Source organism: Cyprinus carpio, chromosome A10, assembly GCF_018340385.1.
Source record: "Cyprinus carpio isolate SPL01 chromosome A10, ASM1834038v1, whole genome shotgun sequence".
Lineage (NCBI taxonomy): Eukaryota > Metazoa > Chordata > Actinopteri > Cypriniformes > Cyprinidae > Cyprinus > Cyprinus carpio.
The window spans coordinates 19858049-19876347 of record NC_056581.1 but is presented as its reverse complement, the minus strand read 5'-3'; the positions used below and the strand labels follow the sequence as shown (position 1 = coordinate 19876347).

Here is an 18299-nt window from a genome sequence, read left to right as displayed (position 1 = left end):
TTTGTTGCATTTGCACAGTTTTGACCAACAGGTGTCGCCAGCATGTATTATTCGAAAATCTGTAATAAAAAATCTGCTCCCGAAGTCCCGAACTGAATCAAGTGACTGGCGAACTCGCCCCGAAGTCCCGACCTGAATCAAATGACTCGCGAAGTCGCCCCCAAGAACCTACCAAATGAATCAAGAAACCGAAGTCCCGAACTGAATCAAGTGACTGGCGAACTCGCCCCGAAGTCCCGACCTGAATCAAATGACTCGCGAAGTTCCGAATTGAATCAAGTGACTGGCGAACTCGCCCCGAAGTCCCGACCTGAATCAAATGACTCGCGAAGTTCCGAATTGAATCAAGTGACTCGCGAACTCGCTCCGAAGTCCCGACCTGAATCAAATGACTCGCGAACCCGCTCCGAAGCGAATTGAATCAAGTGACTGGCGAACTCGCCCCGAAGTCCCGACCTGAATCAAATGACTCGCGAAGTTCCGAATTGAATCAAGTGACTCGCGAACTCGCCCGAAGTCCCGACCTGAATCAAATGACTCGCGAAGTTCCGAATTGAATCAAGTGACTCGCGAACTCGCCCCGAAGTCCAAACCTGAATCGACTCCGCGAACTCGCTGAAGTCAATTGAATCAAGTGACTCGCGAACTCTCCCGAATTGAATCAAATGACTCGCGAACTCGCCCCGAAGTCCAAACCTGAATCAAATGACTCGCGAACTCGCTCCGAAGTCCCGAATTGAATCAAGTTACTCGCGAACCCGCTCCGAAGTCCCGAATTGAATCAAATGAATCGCGAACTCGCTCCGAAGTCCCGACCTGAATCAAATGACTCGCGAAGTTCCGAATTGAATCAAGTGACTCGCGAACTCGCCCCGAAGTCCCGAATTGAATCAAGTGACTACTCCGAATTGAATCGTGACTCCGAACCCGTCCGAAGTCCCGACCTGAATCAAATGACTCGCGAAGTTCCGAATTGAATCAGGTCACTCGCGAACTCGCCCCGAAGTCCCGACCTGAATCAAATGAATCGCGAACTCGCCCCCGAAGTCCCGAATTGAATCAAGTGACTCGCGAATCAAATTGACTCAAGTGACTCGCGAACTCTCCGAAGTCCCGAATTGAATCAAGTGACTCGCGCCGAATTGAATCAAGTGACTCGCGAACCGAAGTCCCGACCTGAATCAAAATGAATCGCGAAGTGACTCACTCGCGAACTCGCTCCCGAAGTCCCGACCTGAATCAAATGAATCGCGAACTCGCCCGAAGTCCCGAATTGAATCAAGTGAATCGCGAAGTCCCGAATTGAATCAAGTGACTCGCGAACTCGCTCCGAAGTCCCGACCTGAATCAAATGAATCGCGAACTCGCCCCGAAGTCCCGAATTGAATCAAGTGACTCGCGAACTCGCTCCGAAGTCCCGAATTGAATCAAATGAATCGCGAACTCGCCACGAAGTCCCGAATTGAATCAAGTGACTCGCGAACTCGCTCCGAAGTCCCGAATTGAATCAAGTGACTCGCGAAGTCCCGAATTGAATCAAGTGACTCGCGAACTCGCTCCGAAGTCCCGAATTGAATCAAGTGACTCGCGAAGTCCCGAATTGAATCAAGTGACTCGCGAACCCGCTCCGAAGTCCCGACCTGAATCAAATGAATCGCGAAGTTCCGAATTGAATCAGGTCACTCGCGAACTCGCTCCGAAGTCCCGACCTGAATCAAATGAATCGCGAACTCGCCCCGAAGTCCCGAATTGAATCAAGTGAATCGCGAAGTTCCGAATTGAATCAAGTGACTCGCGAACTCGCTCCGAAGTCCCGAATTGAATCAAATGAATCGCGAACTCGCCACGAAGTCCCGAATTGAATCAAGTGACTCGCGAACCCGCTCCGAAGTCCCGACCTGAATCAAATGAATCGCGAAGTTCCGAATTGAATCAGGTCACTCGCGAACTCGCTCCGAAGTCCCGAATTGAATCAAGTGACTCGCGAACTCGCTCCGAAGTCCCAAATTGAATCAAGTGACTCGCGAAGTCCCGAATTGAATCAAGTGACTCGCGAACCCGCTCCGAAGTCCCGACCTGAATCAAATGAATCGCGAAGTTCCGAATTGAATCAGGTCACTCGGAACTCGCTCCGAAGTCCCGACCTGAATCAAACTCGCCGCGAACTCGCCCCGAAGTCCCGAATTGAATCAAGTGACTCGCGAACTCGCCCCGAAGTCCAAACCTGAATCAAATGACTCGCGAACTCGCTCCGAAGTCCCGAATTGAATCAAGTTAATCGCGAAGTTCCGAATTGAATCAAGTGACTCGCGAACTCGCTCCGAAGTCCCGAATTGAATCAAATGAATCGCGAACTCGCCACGAAGTCCCGAATTGAATCAAGTGACTCGCGAACCCGCTCCGAAGTCCCGACCTGAATCAAATGAATCGCGAAGTTCCGAATTGAATCAGTCACTCGCGAACTCGCTCCCCGAAGTCCCGAATTGAATCAAGTGACTCGCGAACTCGCTGAAGTCCCGAATTGAATCAAGTGACTCGCGAAGTCCCGAATTGAATCAAGTGACTCGCGAACCCGCTCCGAAGTCCCGACCTGAATCAAATGAATCGCGAAGTTCCGAATTGAATCAGGTCCTCGCGAACTCGCTCCCGAAGTCCCGACCTGAATCAAATGAATCGCGAACTCGCCCCGAAGTCCCGAATTGAATCAAATGACTCGCGAACTCGCCAAAGTTCCGAATTGAATCAAGTGACTCGCGAACTCGCTCCGAAGTCCCGACCTGAATCAAATGACTCGCGAAGTTCCGAATTGAAAGGTCACTCGCGAACTCGCCCCGAAGTCCCGAATTGAATCAAGTGACTCGCGAACTCGCCCCGAAGTCCCGAATTGAATCAAGTGACTCGCGAAGTCCCGAATTGAATCAAGTGACTCGCGAACCCGCTCCGAAGTCCCGACCTGAATCAAATGAATCGCAAAGTTCCGAATTGAATCAGGTCACTCGCGAACTCGCTCCGAAGTCCAGACCTGAATCAAATGACTCGCGAACTCGCCCCGAAGTCCCAAATTGAATCAAGTGACTCGCGAACCCGCTCCGAAGTCCCGAATTGAATCAAGTGACTCGCGAACTCTCCCCGAAGTCCCGAATTGAATCAAGTGACTCGCGAACTCTCCCCGAAGTCCCGAATTGAATCAAATGACTCGCGAACTCTCCCCGAAGTCCCGACCTGAATCAAATGAATCGCGAACTCGCTCCGAAGTCCCGATCTGAATCAAATGAATCGCGAACTCGCTCCGAAGTCCCGATCTGAATCAAATGACTCGCGAAGTTCCGAATTGAATCAAGTGACTCGCGAACTCTCCCCGAAGTCCCGACCTGAATCAAATGAATCGCGAACTCGCCCCGAAGTCCCGACCTGAATCAAATGACTCGCGAACCCGCTCCGAAGTCCCGACCTGAATCAAATGAATCGCGAAGTCCCGAATTGAATCAAATGAATCGCGAACTCGCCCCGAAGTCCCGACCTGAATCAAATGACTCGCGAAGTCCCGAATTGAATCAAATGACTCGCGAAGTCCCGAATTGAATCAATTGACTCGCGAAGTCCCGACCTGAATCAAGTGACTCGCGAACTCGTCCCGAAGTCCCGACCTGAATCAAATGAATCGCGAACTCGCCCCGAAGTCCCGAATTGAATCAAGTGACTCGCGAACCCGCTCCGAAGTCCCGACCTGAATCAAATGAATCGCGAAGTCCCGAATTGAATCAAGTGACTCGCGAACTCGCTCCGAAGTCCCGAATTGAATCAAGTGACTCGCGAAGTCCCGAATTGAATCAAGTGACTCCCGAAGTCCCGACCTGAATCAAATGACTCGCGAACTCGCTCCGAAGTCCCGACCTGAATCAAATGACTCGCGAACTCGTCCCGAAGTCCAGACCTGAATCAAATGACTCGCGAACTCGTCCCGAAGTCCAGACCTGAATCAAATGACTCGCGAACTCACCCCGAAGTCCCAAATTTAACCAACTGAATCAAAAAACCCCTCCGAAGTCCCGATCTGAATCAAATGACTCGCGAACTCGCTCCGTAGTCCCGAATTGAATCAAGTGAAAGTCACCAAACTCTCTTTAACAAGGCAACAATGATTAGTTCATCCAAAAATGAAAATTAGCCTGTGTTTTACTCACTCTCAAGCCATCCTATGTGTATATGACTTTCTTCTTTGACACGAATCCAAACGGAGTTATATTAAAAATTGTCCTGGCACTTCTAAGCTTTATCATTATAGTGAGCGGGTGTATTTGTTCAACAGTCCAAAACAGTTAAATAAAGCACGCACATCCATAATAAAAGTGTCTCACACAGCTCCTGGGGGTGAATGAAGGCCTCCTGTAGCAAATCCATGCATAGAATCAGATGCAGACAAAGCGGGTGAAAGTTGTTGAAAAGATGAATCCAAAATGATTCATTTACACATTGAGTGATAAACAATGTAAAAAGAGCAAATGAGAGAAACAGATGCACACAAAACAGGTGAAGTGTGTTGAGAAGATTCATTCAAAATGATTCCTTGACACATCAATCAGTTCTGCAGTGCTTTATCCCAGTGCTCATGAACCAGTGATCTTCTGTCTGTCAGATGTACTGTTCTGTCTCTTCATCTTTTCATTCTGGTTTATGAGTGTCTCTCCTCTTCTGTTCTGCAGTATCTGGTCATGGATTACTATGTCGGTGGAGATCTGCTGACGTTGCTGAGTAAGTTTGGTGATCGTATCCCGGAGGACATGGCTCAGTTCTACCTGGCTGAGATGGTGATGGCCATCGATTCAGTCCACAGACTCGGTTATGTGCACAGGTATCTGTACTGACACCTGAACATGTGATGGTTTGATTCAGAAAGTTCTCTAAATTGACTATATATACGAGTACATAGCATGTTGGATGTTCAGTTTGATGTCTGCTCTCTTCCCGTAGAGACATTAAGCCTGACAACATCCTGCTGACAGCAGACGGTCACACACGATTGGGTGATTTTGGCTCCTGTCTGCGTCTGGAGGATGATGGACTGGTGATGTTTATCAGACGTAAGCCTACATTCAGTCATGTGCGGTCCGCTGTGCTCATATATATGTGTATATTCTCAGATCCACTCGTCGCTAGCCGTCGGGACTCCAGACTATCTGTCTCCAGAGATCCTGCGGGCGGTGGAGGGCGGCGGAGGCTACGGCTCTGAGTGTGATTGGTGGGCTCTGGGCATCTGTGCATACGAGATGCTGCTGGGAACCACACCCTTCTACGCCGAGTCCATCTCTGAGACCTACGCCAAAATAATACACTTCAAGGTAAAGGAGCTGTGCTTGAGGATGCAGGGCTGGACGGTAGACGATATCGTGATAAAACATCGATAACAATGATTTCTGCTGATCACACTGCTGAAATATATACAGTGCGTGTCTCTGAGAGTCACTTCAGCAGCGTTTACTTGGAAAAAAACACTGTCAAACACATACTCACAGATTTTGACTACAAACTGGCAAAATAAAAGTTTGGTTTAATTTGAAGAAATGATGACAGGAATATAGTACTACTGCATATATATTATCTGTGTTGGGGGAATTGCATTACAAGTAACATAAGTCTAGCTTATTCCAGTAAGGGTCTTACGCCTGCATTTCAGGTACATGCTTACTTAACGAGGGGAATGCAACTTCGTGGGCTGTCTATAAAGGGGTCACATTACAAGATATCTGTGAAGCAGAGAATTAGTCCTCAGTTAAACTGACACACGCACAACATGCAGATTCACATTTGCACTTTAATATTTGCACACACTCGTCCAGATCGCCATCTGATTCAGAGATGCTTTTGATTCATTCATATAAATTTTGACAAATCCCATGACACATTGCAGTATACTATTTTAATGTAAAACATAATGCATGAATATAGATGACGCAAGCGCTGACTGTGTTTCTGTCTGAACAGGATTATTTTGAGTTTCCTCCGGGGTCGGAGGTGTCCGAGGAGGCGCGTTCACTCATCAGCGCTCTGATCTGTGACCGGAGCGAGAGGTTGGGTTCACGGGGCTCCGGGGACTTCACAAAACACCCATTCTTCACAGGTTTGGACTGGAGTTCCCTTCATCTCCTCCCTCCTCCGTACCGTCCTGACGTCTTCGACGCCACAGACACCTCCAACTTTGACGTGCTGGACGACTGTCTGAGCCACACGGTACCAGAGCCATCAGATCTGTCACAGAGATGAGAATCTGAGAGTGATCTGACTTCTTCTGCTCTTGTGTTCAGGAGACGCTGAGTGACATGATGGAGCGAGCACCTGTCGGGCTTCATCTGGCGTTTGTGGGCTACTCTTACACAGCCACCAGGTCAGTGACTCTTCATCAGCAGCTCTATTGTTGAGCGCAGCTGTAACATGTTCTCACTCTGCTGTGCTGTACAGAGAGACGGGAGCGCTGGACCGCAGCAGGGACATCATGATGGAGATCAACCAGCAGCAGGACAGAGATCAGCTGCACCTGCAGGCAAAACTGGTACGATTTACACTGACTGATGAAAACATGGACAGAATCACGGAATTCACTCATTAAACTTTTGGTCATTTTAACTTTACTGTAAATATAGATTTTTTTATCATAAAATCAAGAGAAATTCAAACAGACAACACTGAACTTCTGTAAAAATTAAACACATTTAATAGGGCACTATGATTGTTAAAAATGTAAAATTATTATTGTTAAAAATTTCAATTGATAAAGTTTTATAAGAGGAGTGGAATATATGTGCTTTTTTATTATTAAAATGTAATTAAGACATTAAAATGGAATTCAGCAAAATTTAACTGGAAAACTCTTTTATTTTTATCTTGCTGGATTCCATTTATTTGTTTATTTATTTACTTTTCTGGATTCCATTTTTAATGGTTAAATAAAAGTTGATTGAGTTGATTAAACTTTTTTACCAAAATAAGTAATCTTGTTGATGTACATTTAGAAAGAGCTTTATTTTTTATGTGTGCTTGCACACAATGATTGTTTTTTGGTAATGAACCTTCCAGTGCATGCATATATAAACAACAACAACAACAAGACACATTATAATAAAATGAAAATTAAAAAAAATGGGAAAAAAATGAACAAAAAAATAAATAAAGCCAGAATAGACATTTTTACAGGTATCACATATTTACAGTTTTGTGGATAATATGAGTAAATATGAGTGAGTTTCTAAAATATTGCACTAAGGAAGACTTTGAGAGGTATCATCTGTTAACATTAGTGATCTCTGTCCAGCAGCAGTCTGAATCAGACGTCAGTGTGAATGTGCTGCAGAATCAGGTGTGGCAGCTCAGAGAATCCATCACTGCTGAGCTGACGGCACTTCCTGCACTTCCTGCTGAGCACAACAAACCCCAGCCAATCAACAGCAGCACAGAGACGGAGCAGAGCGACGCACACGCTTACGAGCTGCAGAGGTACGCCAGCATGCACTCAGCTATTACAGTCATATCTGATAATAAATTATGTTATTTAATATGGTAAATAATATTCAATTGTATTTCAGTGTTCAATAAAAACATATTGTTATATTTCAGTATTCAATGAAAATTATTATATATATATATATCTATATATCTATATATATATCTATATATCTATATATAGATATATATATATGCATATGTGTGTGTGTGTCATGAAAAGTGGAGCCAAAATATTTCAATCTGCTGGCTGCAGTATAGGTCATAAACCCCACCCTCTGCATGTAAACGGAAAGGAGCTATAAAAAAAACACCAACACTTCAAATCAATTAAAATCAGTTTTCCACACAGGTGGTTTCTGTCATTTTAGGTAGTTTTTATCATGCTGATGAATGTTCCAGTGTTTGTTTTTCTTCCAAATTTGCTTATAGTTCGTCATTTAATGCTAGAAAAATGGGTTGTGGTGTCATGATTGTGTGTTTGTGATTGGGTCTGCGGGAGTCTGTGTGGGACTTTGATACCGCGGCGCCATCTTACGATCACTGCAGCGCAGACTGGGGCTCCAAATGAATCACTGCCGCACAGACTGAGACTCCAAATGAATCACTGGAGCTCCAAATGAATCACTGCTGCGCAGACTGGGGCTCCAAATGAATCACTGACGCGCAGACTGGGGCTCCAAATGAATCAGTGGGGCTCTAAATGAATCACTGCTGTGCAGACTGGGGCTCCAAATGAATCACTGCCACGCAGACTGAGGCGCCAAATGAAACACTGCCGCACAGACTGGGGCTCCAAATGAATCACTGCCGCGCAGACTGGGGCTCCAAATGAATCACTGCCGCGCAGACTGAGATGCCAAATGAATCAGTGGGGCTCTAAACGAATCACTGCTGTGCAGACTGGGGCTCTAAATGAATCACTGCCACGCAGACTGAGGCGTCAAATGAATCACTGCCACGCAGACTGGGGCGCCAAATGAATCACTGCTGCGCAGACTGAGGCGCTAAATGAATCACTGCCACGCAGACTGGGGCTCCAAATGAATCACTGCCGCACAGACTGAGGCGTCAAATGAATCACTGCCGCGCAGGCTGAGGCACCAAATGAATCACTGCCGTGCAGACTGAGGCGGCAAATGAATCACTGCCGCGCAGACTGGGGCGCCAATGAATCACTGCCGCGCAGGCTGAGGCGTCAAATGAATCACTGCCGCGCAGGCTGAGGCGCCAAATGAATCACTGCCGCGCAGGCTGAGGCGTCAAATGAATCACTGCCGCGCAGGCTGAGGCGCCAAATGAATCACTGCCGTGCAGACTGAGGCGGCAAATGAATCACTGCCGCGCAGGCTGAGGCGCCAAATGAATCACTGCCGCGCAGGCTGAGGCGCCAAATGAATCACTGCCGTGCAGACTGAGGCGGCAAATGAATCACTGCCGCGCAGACTGGGGCGCCAAATGAATCACTGCCGTGCAGACTGAGGCGCCAAATGAATCACTGCCGTGCAGACTGGGGCGCCAAGTGAATCACTGCCGTGCAGACTGAGGCGCCAAATGAATCACTGCCGTGCAGACTGAGGCAGCAAATGAATCACTGCCGCGCAGGCTGAGGCGCCAAATGAATCACTGCCGTGGAGACTGAGGCGCCAAATGAATCACTGCCGTGCAGACTGAGGCGCCAAATGAATCACTGCCGCACAGACTGAGGCATCAAATGAATCACTGCCGCGCAGGCTGAGGCGCCAAATGAATCACTGCCGTGCAGACTGAGGCGGCAAATGAATCACTGCCGCGCAGACTGGGGCGCCAAATGAATCACTGCCGTGCAGACTGAGGCTCTAAATGAATCACTGCTGTGCAGATTGAGGCGCCAAATGAATCACTGCCGGCGCAGACTGGGGCGCCAAATGAATCACTGCCGCGCAGACTGAGGCGCCAAATGAATCACTGCCGCACAGACTGGGGTTCCAAATGAATCACTGTCACGCAGACTGAGGCGTCAAATGAATCAATGTCGCGCAGACTGAGGCGTCAAATGAATCACTGCCGCGCAGACTGAGGCACTAAATGAATCACTGCCGCACAGACTGGGGCTCCAAATGAATCACTGCCGCACAGACTGGGGCTCCAAATGAATCAGTGGGGCTCTAAATGAATCACTGCTATGCAGACTGGGGCTCTAAATGAATCACTGGGGCTCCAAATGAATCACTGCCACACAGACTGGGGCTCCAAATGAATCAGTGGGGCTCTAAATGAATCACTGCTGTGCAGATTGAGGCGCCAAATGAATCACTGCTGCGCAGACTGGGGCGCCAAATGAATCACTGCCGCGCAGAAACTGAGGCGCCAAATGAATCACTGCCGCGCAGACTGAGGCGCCAAATGAATCACTGCCGCACAGACTGAGGCGCCAAATGAATCACTGCCGCACAGACGGGGGTTCCAAATGAATCACTGTCACGCAGACTGGGGCGCCAAATGAATCACTGCCGCGCAGACTGAGGAGCCAAATGAAACACTGCCGCACAGACTCGGGCTCCAAATGAATCACTGCCGCGCAGACTGGGGCTCCAAATGAATCAGTGGGGCTCTAAATGAATCACTGCATTGCAGACTGGGGCTCCAAATGAATCAGTGGGGCTCTAAATGAATCACTGCTGTGCAGACTGGGGCTCTAAATGAATCACTGGAGCTCTAAATGAATCACTGCCGCACAGACTGGGGCTCCAAATGAATCACTGCCACACAGACTGAGGCTCCAAATGAATCACTGCTGCGCAGACTGGGGCTCCAAATGAATCAGTGGGGCTCTAAATGAATCACTGCTGTGCAGACTGGGGCTCCAAATGAATCACTGCCACGCAGACTGAGGCGCCAAATGAAACACTGCGGCACAGACTGGGGCTCCAAATGAATCACTGCCGCGCAGACTGAGGCTCCAAATGAATCACTGCCGCGCAGACTGGGGCGCCAAATGAATCACTGCCGTGCAGACTGAGATGCCAAATGAATCAGTGGGGCTCTAAATGAATCACTGCTGTGCAGACTGGGGCTCTAAATGAATCACTGCCACGCAGACTGAGGCGTCAAATGAATCACTGCCACGCAGACTGGGGCGCCAAAATGAATCACTGCTGCGCAGACTGAGGCGCTAAATGAATCACTGCCACGCAGACTGGGGCTCCAAATGAATCACTGCCGCACAGACTGAGGCGTTCAAATGAATCACTGCCGCGCAGGCTGAGGCGCCAAATGAATCACTGCCGTGCAGACTGAGGCGGCAAATGAATCACTGCCGCGCAGACTGGGGCGCCAAATGAATCACTGCCGCGCAGGCTGAGGCGTCAAATGAATCACTGCCGCGCAGGCTGAGGCGCCAAATGAATCACTGCCGTGCAGACTGGGGCGCCAAATGAATCACTGCCGTGCAGACTGAGGCGCCAAATGAATCACTGCCGTGCAGACTGAGGCGGCAAATGAATCACTGCCGCGCAGGCTGAGGCGCCAAATGAATCACTGCCGCGCAGGCTGAGGCGCCAAATGAATCACTGCCGTGCAGACTGAGGCGCCAAATGAATCACTGCCGTGCAGACTGAGGCGCCAAATGAATCACTGCCGTGCAGACTGAGGCGGCAAATGAATCACTGCCGCGCAGGCTGAGGCGCCAAATGAATCACTGCCGTGCAGACTGAGGCGCCAAATGAATCACTGCCATGCAGACTGAGGCGCCAAATGAATCACTGCCGCACAGACTGAGGCATCAAATGAATCACACTGCCGCGCAGGCTGAGGCGCCAAATGAATCACTGCCGTGCAGACTGAGGCGGCAAATTAATCACTGCCGCGCAGACTGGGGCGCCAAATGAATCACTGCCGTGCAGACTGAGGCGCCAAATGAATCACTGCCGTGCAGACTGAGGCTCTAAATGAATCACTGCCGTGCAGACTGAGGCTCTAAATGAATCACTGCTGTGCAGATTGAGGCGCCAAATGAATCACTGCCGCGCAGACTGGGGCGCCAAATGAATCACTGCCGCGCAGACTGAGGCGCCAAATGAATCACTGCCGCACAGACTGGGGTTCCAAATGAATCACTGTCACGCAGACTGAGGCGTCAAATGAATCACTGTCGCGCAGACTGAGGCGTCAAATGAATCACTGCCGCGCAGACTGAGGCACTAAATGAATCACTGCCGCACAGACTGGGGCTCCAAATGAATCACTGCCGCACAGACTGGGGCTCCAAATGAATCACTGCCGCACAGACTGGGGCTCTAAATGAATCACTGCTATGCAGACTGGGGCTCTAAATGAATCACTGGGGCTCCAAATGAATCACTGCCACACAGACTGGGGCTCCAAATGAATCAGTGGGGCTCTAAATGAATCACTGCTGTGCAGATTGAGGCGCCAAATGAATCACTGCTGCGCAGACTGGGGCGCCAAATGAATCACTGCCGCGCAGACTGAGGCGCCAAATGAATCACTGCCGCGCAGACTGAGGCGCCAAATGAATCACTGCCGCACAGACTGAGGCGCCAAATGAATCACTGCCGCACAGACTGGGGTTCCAAATGAATCACTGCCGCGCAGACTGAGGAGCCAAATGAAACACTACCGCACAGACTCGGGCTCCAAATGAATCACTGCCGCGCAGACTGGGGCTCCAAATGAATCAGTGGGGCTCTAAATGAATCACTGCTGTGCAGACTGGGGCTCTAAATGAATCACTGGAGCTCTAAATGAATCACTGCCGCACAGACTGGGGCTCCAAATGAATCACTGCCACACAGACTGAGGCTCCAAATGAATCACTGCCGCGCAGACTGGGGCTCCAAATGAATCAGTGGGGCTCTAAATGAATCACTGCTGTGCAGACTGGGGCTCTAAATGAATCACTGGAGCTCTAAATGAATCACTGCCGCGCAGACTGGGGCTCCAAATGAATCACTGCCACGCAGACTGGGGCGCCAAATGAATCACTGCTGCGCAGACTGAGGCGCTAAATGAATCACGCAGACTGAGGCGCCAAATGAATCACTGCCGCGCAGACTGAGCCGCCAAATGAATCACTGCCGCGCAGACTGAGGCGCCAATGAATCACTGCCGCGCAGACTGAGGCGCCAAATGAATCACTGCCGCGCAGACTGAGGCGCCAAATGAATCACTGCTGCGCAGGCTGAGGCGCCAAATGAATCACTGCCGCGCAGACTGAGGCGCCAAATGAATCACTGACGCGCAGTCTGGGGCTCTAAATGAATCACTGGAGCTCTAAATGAATCACTGCCGCGCAGACTGAGGCGCCAAATGAATCACTGCCGCACAGACTGAGGCGCCAAATGAATCACTGCCGCACAGACTGGGGTTCCAAATGAATCACTGTCACGCAGACTGGGGCGCCAAATGAATCACTGCCGCGCAGACTGAGGAGCCAAATGAAACACTACCGCACAGACTCGGGCTCCAAATATGAATCACTGCCGCGCAGACTGGGGCTCCAAATGAATCAGTGGGGCTCTAAATGAATCACTGCTGTGCAGACTGGGGCTCTAAATGAATCACTGGAGCTCTAAATGAATCACTGCTGCACAGACTGGGGCTCCAAATGAATCACTGCCACACAGACTGAGGCTCCAAATAAATCACTGCCGCGCAGACTGGGGCTCCAAATGAATCAGTGGGGCTCTAAATGAATCACTGCTGTGCAGACTGGGGCTCTAAATGAATCACTGGAGCTCTAAATGAATCACTGCCGCGCAGCGCAGACTGGGGCTCCAAATGAATCACTGCCACGCAGACTGGGGCGCCAAATGAATCACTGCTGCGCAGACTGAGGCGCTAAATGAATCACGCAGACTGAGGCGCTAAATGAATCACGCAGACTGAGGCGCCAAATGAATCACTGCCGCGCAGACTGAGCCGCCAAATGAATCACTGCCGCGCAGACTGAGGCGCCAAATGAATCACTGCCGCGCAGACTGAGGCGCCAAATGAATCACTGCCACGCAGACTGAGGCGCCAAATGAATCACTGCTGCGCAGGCTGAGGCGCCAAATGAATCACTGCCGCGCAGACTGAGGCGCCAAATGAATCACTGCCACGCAGACTGAGCCGCCAAATGAATCACTGCCGTGCAGACTGAGCCGCCAAATGAATCACTGCCGCGCAGGCTGAGGCGCTAAATGAATCACTGCCGCGCAGACTGAGGTGCCAAATGAATCACTGCCGCGCAGTCTGGGGCTCTAAATGAATCACTGGAGCTCTAAATGAATCACTGCCGCGCAGACTGAGGCGCCAAATGAATCACTGCCGCGCAGAATGAGGCGCTAAATGAATCACTGCCGCGCAGTCTGGGGCTCTAAATGAATCACTGGAGCTCTAAATGAATCACTGCCGCGCAGACTGAGGCGCCAAATGAATCACTGCCGCGCAGACTGAGGCGCCAAATGAATCACTGCCGTGCAGACTGAGCCGCCAAATGAATCACTGCCGCGCAGACTGAGGCGCCAAATGAATCACTGCCGCGCAGACTGAGGCGCCAAATGAATCACTGCCGTGCAGACTGAGCCGCCAAATGAATCACTGCCGCGCAGACTGAGGCGCCAAATGAATCACTGCCGCGCAGACTGAGGCGCTAAATGAATCACTCCCGCGCAGACTGAGCCGCCAAATGAATCACTGCCGCGCAGACTGAGCCGCCAAATGAATCACTGCCGCGCAGACTGAGGCGCCAAATGAATCACTGCCCGCGCAGACTGAGGCGCTAAATGAATCACTCCCGCGCAGACTGAGGCGCCAAATGAATCACTGCCGCGCAGACTGAGCCGCCAAATGAATCACTGCCGCGCAGACTGAGGCACCAAATGAATCACTGCCGTGCAGACTGAGCCGCCAAATGAATCACTGCCGCGCAGACTGAGGCGCCAAATGAATCACTGCCGCGCAGACTGAGGCGCCAAATGAATCACTGCCGCGCAGACTGAGGCGCTAAATGAATCACTCCCGCGCAGACTGAGGCGCCAAATGAATCACTGCCGCGCAGACTGAGCCGCCAAATGAATCACTGCCGTGCAGACTGAGCCGCCAAATGAATCACTGCCGCGCAGACTGAGGCGCCAAATGAATCACTGCCGCGCAGACTGAGGCGCTAAATGAATCACTCCCGCGCAGTCTAGGGCTCTAAATGAATCACTGGAGCTCCAAATTAATCACTGCTGCGCAGACTCAGGCTCCAAATCACTATGGTGTGGACTCAAAAACTAAATGAATCACTACGGTGTGAACTCTAGCTCCAAATGACATCATTGGTGTAATATGATAGTGCCCATACTGGGATGTTTTGGCTTCACTTTTCTGGTAAGAAGTTTTTTTTTACAGACTATCATATATGTATATTTGTGTGTGTCATGTGCTTTTACTGGTTTTCATTGTAAATTATATGGAATTTTATAGTTTTTTACTACCAAAAATTATATGTTTTGAAACAAACAGGTTCTTCACTGTATATGGAATGTTACATTTAACCATTTAACAAGTTTTTACTGCAGTATTTTAGATTTAGATCTTCCTCTAGCAGTGAACAGTGAAGGGCTGTGCAGTAGTATTGATGTACTGCTAGTAAATAGTGTTGTTGATGTTCTCCAGACGTCTGCACAAAGCCGAGCGCAGGAACAGAGAGCTCGAGCAGGAGATGGCTGGACTGAGAGAGGAGATCCTCAGACTGACCGCCTGCAGGGACCAAGGTCAGGAATGATCTGTGATCTGGAATTAGCATTACAGATGTCACGCTGACAGATCATCAGAGATGTGTGTGTAATATTATCTGTACAGTGTGTTTGAAGCTCTGCCCTGAGAATAGTGATACATATCTGGTCAGGAATAGATAATGATACACAACAGAACAACTGCAGGATCACATGACTAGACCTGTCATCAAGTTCATGCCTGCGATTCTCGAACAAATAACTGTGATTAACCGTTTAATTGCTTGTGTCACTTACAGTGTAAGCCTAATTTAAAAAGATATAAATATATATTTAATTTCTTTTACATGAAGACATATAACTAAATAGGCACATATTTAATGTTATTAAATAAATATTTAAACCTTTATATTATTTAAACCTAAATATTTTTAAATTATATTAAAAATGCATTAATAATTAAAAAAGGAAATTTTTTTTGTAATATTTGTTTCATATATATTATATATAGGCTACAGTATCAATCAAATTGTCCACTGATGTGAGAAGCTGTCTGCAACAATACATGCTATTTTTTTCCAACTTAATATTTATTAATATTCACAAATTAAAACCTTAAAAAATCAGAGCAGAACGTCTTAAATTCATGAAGTTGTGGCATGAAATGTTGCAACTTGCAAGACTGATAATGTCTCAGAAGGCTCCTAAACATCTGTCTCTGGTTTGTTGGACTGAATGGTTCTGCATGAAGTTTCCTCACGCTCTGTTGTCCAGCTCACAGCGCTTTGAGATCTGTGTGTGTGTGTGTGAGTATGTGAGTGTGTGTTTGTGTGTGTGTGAGTGTTTGTTTGTGTGCGTGAGTGTGTGTGTGCGTGCGTGTGTGTGCGATGGTGTGAGTGTGCGTGAGTGTGCGTGCGTGTGTGTCCGTGTGTGTTTGTGTGTGTGAGTGTGTGTGTGCGTGCGTGAGAGTGTGTGTGTGTGTGTGTGTGTGTGTGTGTGTGTGTGAGAGTGTGTTGGCAGTGGCATAGGCTGATCTAACACCTCTCTCTCCTCCAGTCACAGAGCTGTGTGTGTGTCGGCCGCTGTGCTGTCTGGACTCCACGCGGGATGTAAGCCTCTCTTAGCACCTTAACAATGCATCTGTCATGGCTGCGTGTCACATTTATCAGTTATTGTTCAATAACCCTTTTCCGACACCCACAAAATTCACACTCACATTTTATACACCCAAAGAAAGCTGATTGACACACCCGATGTTTGTAGAGCTCAGTGACGCCCCCTGCCTGCCATTACCCGCTGGTGACGCCCCTGCACCGCCACCTGCTGCTCTTCAACAGGGTGAGTGCACCTCGCTTGGTGCTTACATGTATAATAAATAAAATAAATTGGAAAACTGACATTGCAATATTTGCTTATCTGTGATATATACTGCAGTATGAGAAAAAAACAGATGACTTGAATTTTTAACAGATCATTTGAATGACTGTATTTTTAAATAATACCTATTTGGAAATAATTATCATCTGTGCATCTGCATAAAAAATACAATAATTATTTAAAAAAAAAACTGAAAAATGACTTTGCACTCTGAAGACTTTTGAGAATAATTTAAGGAAAAAAAAATGAAATATTTGGGTTTACTTTTTTTACAGGAACCATATCGAACCTCTTTCAGTGACCATAAAGTAGAAAGAGTTATAAAAACATCCCTTTCCACTTTATTTAGTTTTCATAGGCCACATTCCCTTGACCAGTTCAGTATGACTATAAAATATAAAATAATTATTATTATGGTTTTTAGTGTGATTATTACAAAATAAAAATATTGAGCAAAATAAGAAATGTATTGTAATAATGCTATCATACTGTAAAATAAAGAAAGTCACTCACAGAACGCTCGGTTACTATCATAACCTCGGTTCCCTGAGATAACGGGGATGAGCGTTGCGTGTAAAGCTATAGGGGAACTCTTGTTTACTCTGAATAGAGTAATGCTCTGAATAAAATGCCATTTGTTTGTGCAGCTACACGAACGAGAACAAAGCAAGTTTCAGTATTCAGAGTAAACAGGAGTTCCCCATTGTGTTTCAGCAGAGATTTCCTATATTTAAGCAGTAGTAACTGTCTCCATCAGTGAGTCTGTTGTCTGGTAAACGTGTCTCTCGTGCGGTGTTTGATTGACAGGTGCGGATGCCGCAGGTGAGGAGTGAGTCGTATCTGCTGGTTTGTGTCAAGGGGACTGAACTGCAGCTGTGGGAGCGACACTGCAGCTCTGATCTATCCTGAAGAACAGACACTAGATAGTCTACTATCTGATCTACTCTACTATGCAATAGTCTGATCTGTTCTTCTCTATTCTTCAGTTCCAGACTATAAAACCGTTTGAGCATCACAGCCACTTGATTCAGTCTGCGCACTGATGTTTACATGCACACCATTTCAGCTCCATATTCTGGTTGCACTCATATTCTGAATATGATGTTTATATGCATAAATATGGTAGTTTTAGATCTGCTGATCTACACATGCACATTACCTTTCTTGCTATTGTCCAAAATATTTCCTAAGAGAGTCCATATGCTGCCATTACAGTATGTACTCAGTTATTATTAACACTTTTACGCAAACTAAATATAACTAAAACACAAAACAAATCACAAAACAACGACAACACCACACTTACTTGAACGACTAGGGCAAATGTCAATGATAATAAGTGGTAATAACAATATCAATTCATTGTCACTCCAGAAATGAGTTTCCATTTCTTAATACCTACAGCTAATCATGTAATCACCCATAATTCTTTGTGTTCTGAGCATGTGAACCTCCTTTCAGTGGATTTTCTGAATAAGGTGTTTACATGCAACAAGTTTCTCATTAAAACAGGGTTGAGTGGGAATCAGATTTTAGAGAATTAAAATATTGTCTTAAACTGAATCAGGCGATCAGTGTTTCGTATGTGACTCCATTCTAATCTGAATATTGCCAAATTATGATTAATTACTTGGGTGTAAATGAAAAACTGTTTGCCTTACGTGAGTCAGAATCTGAACTGTTTTGTCAGTGTAGTTTGTTTACAGTACGCTGGGTTCGGTT

The 18299-nt window shown here is 47.7% G+C and overlaps 1 protein-coding gene across 4 annotated transcripts in view; it reads left to right on the top strand.

Annotated features, from left to right (window-relative positions):
• Positions 1–17840, top strand: part of LOC109101981 (myotonin-protein kinase-like) — a 21765-nt gene extending 3925 nt beyond the window's left edge. For 2 of the 4 annotated variants that reach the window (XM_042765685.1, XM_042765682.1), the window contains exons 5-15: positions 4704–4852; positions 4972–5065; positions 5142–5339; positions 5983–6228; positions 6303–6382; positions 6457–6547; positions 7307–7488; positions 15142–15239; positions 16257–16309; positions 16464–16538; positions 17385–17840. In XM_042765685.1, the coding sequence (XP_042621619.1) occupies positions 4704–4852; positions 4972–5065; positions 5142–5339; positions 5983–6228; positions 6303–6382; positions 6457–6547; positions 7307–7488; positions 15142–15239; positions 16257–16309; positions 16464–16538; positions 17385–17486 (1368 nt within the window). In that variant the 3' untranslated portion in view covers positions 17487–17840. The remainder of the gene's footprint in view (positions 1–4703; positions 4853–4971; positions 5066–5141; positions 5340–5982; positions 6229–6302; positions 6383–6456; positions 6548–7306; positions 7489–15141; positions 15240–16256; positions 16310–16463; positions 16539–17384) is intronic. The other 2 variants (XM_042765684.1, XM_042765686.1) reach the window with 2 other exon arrangements.
• The last annotated feature ends 459 nt before the right edge of the window (positions 17841–18299 follow it).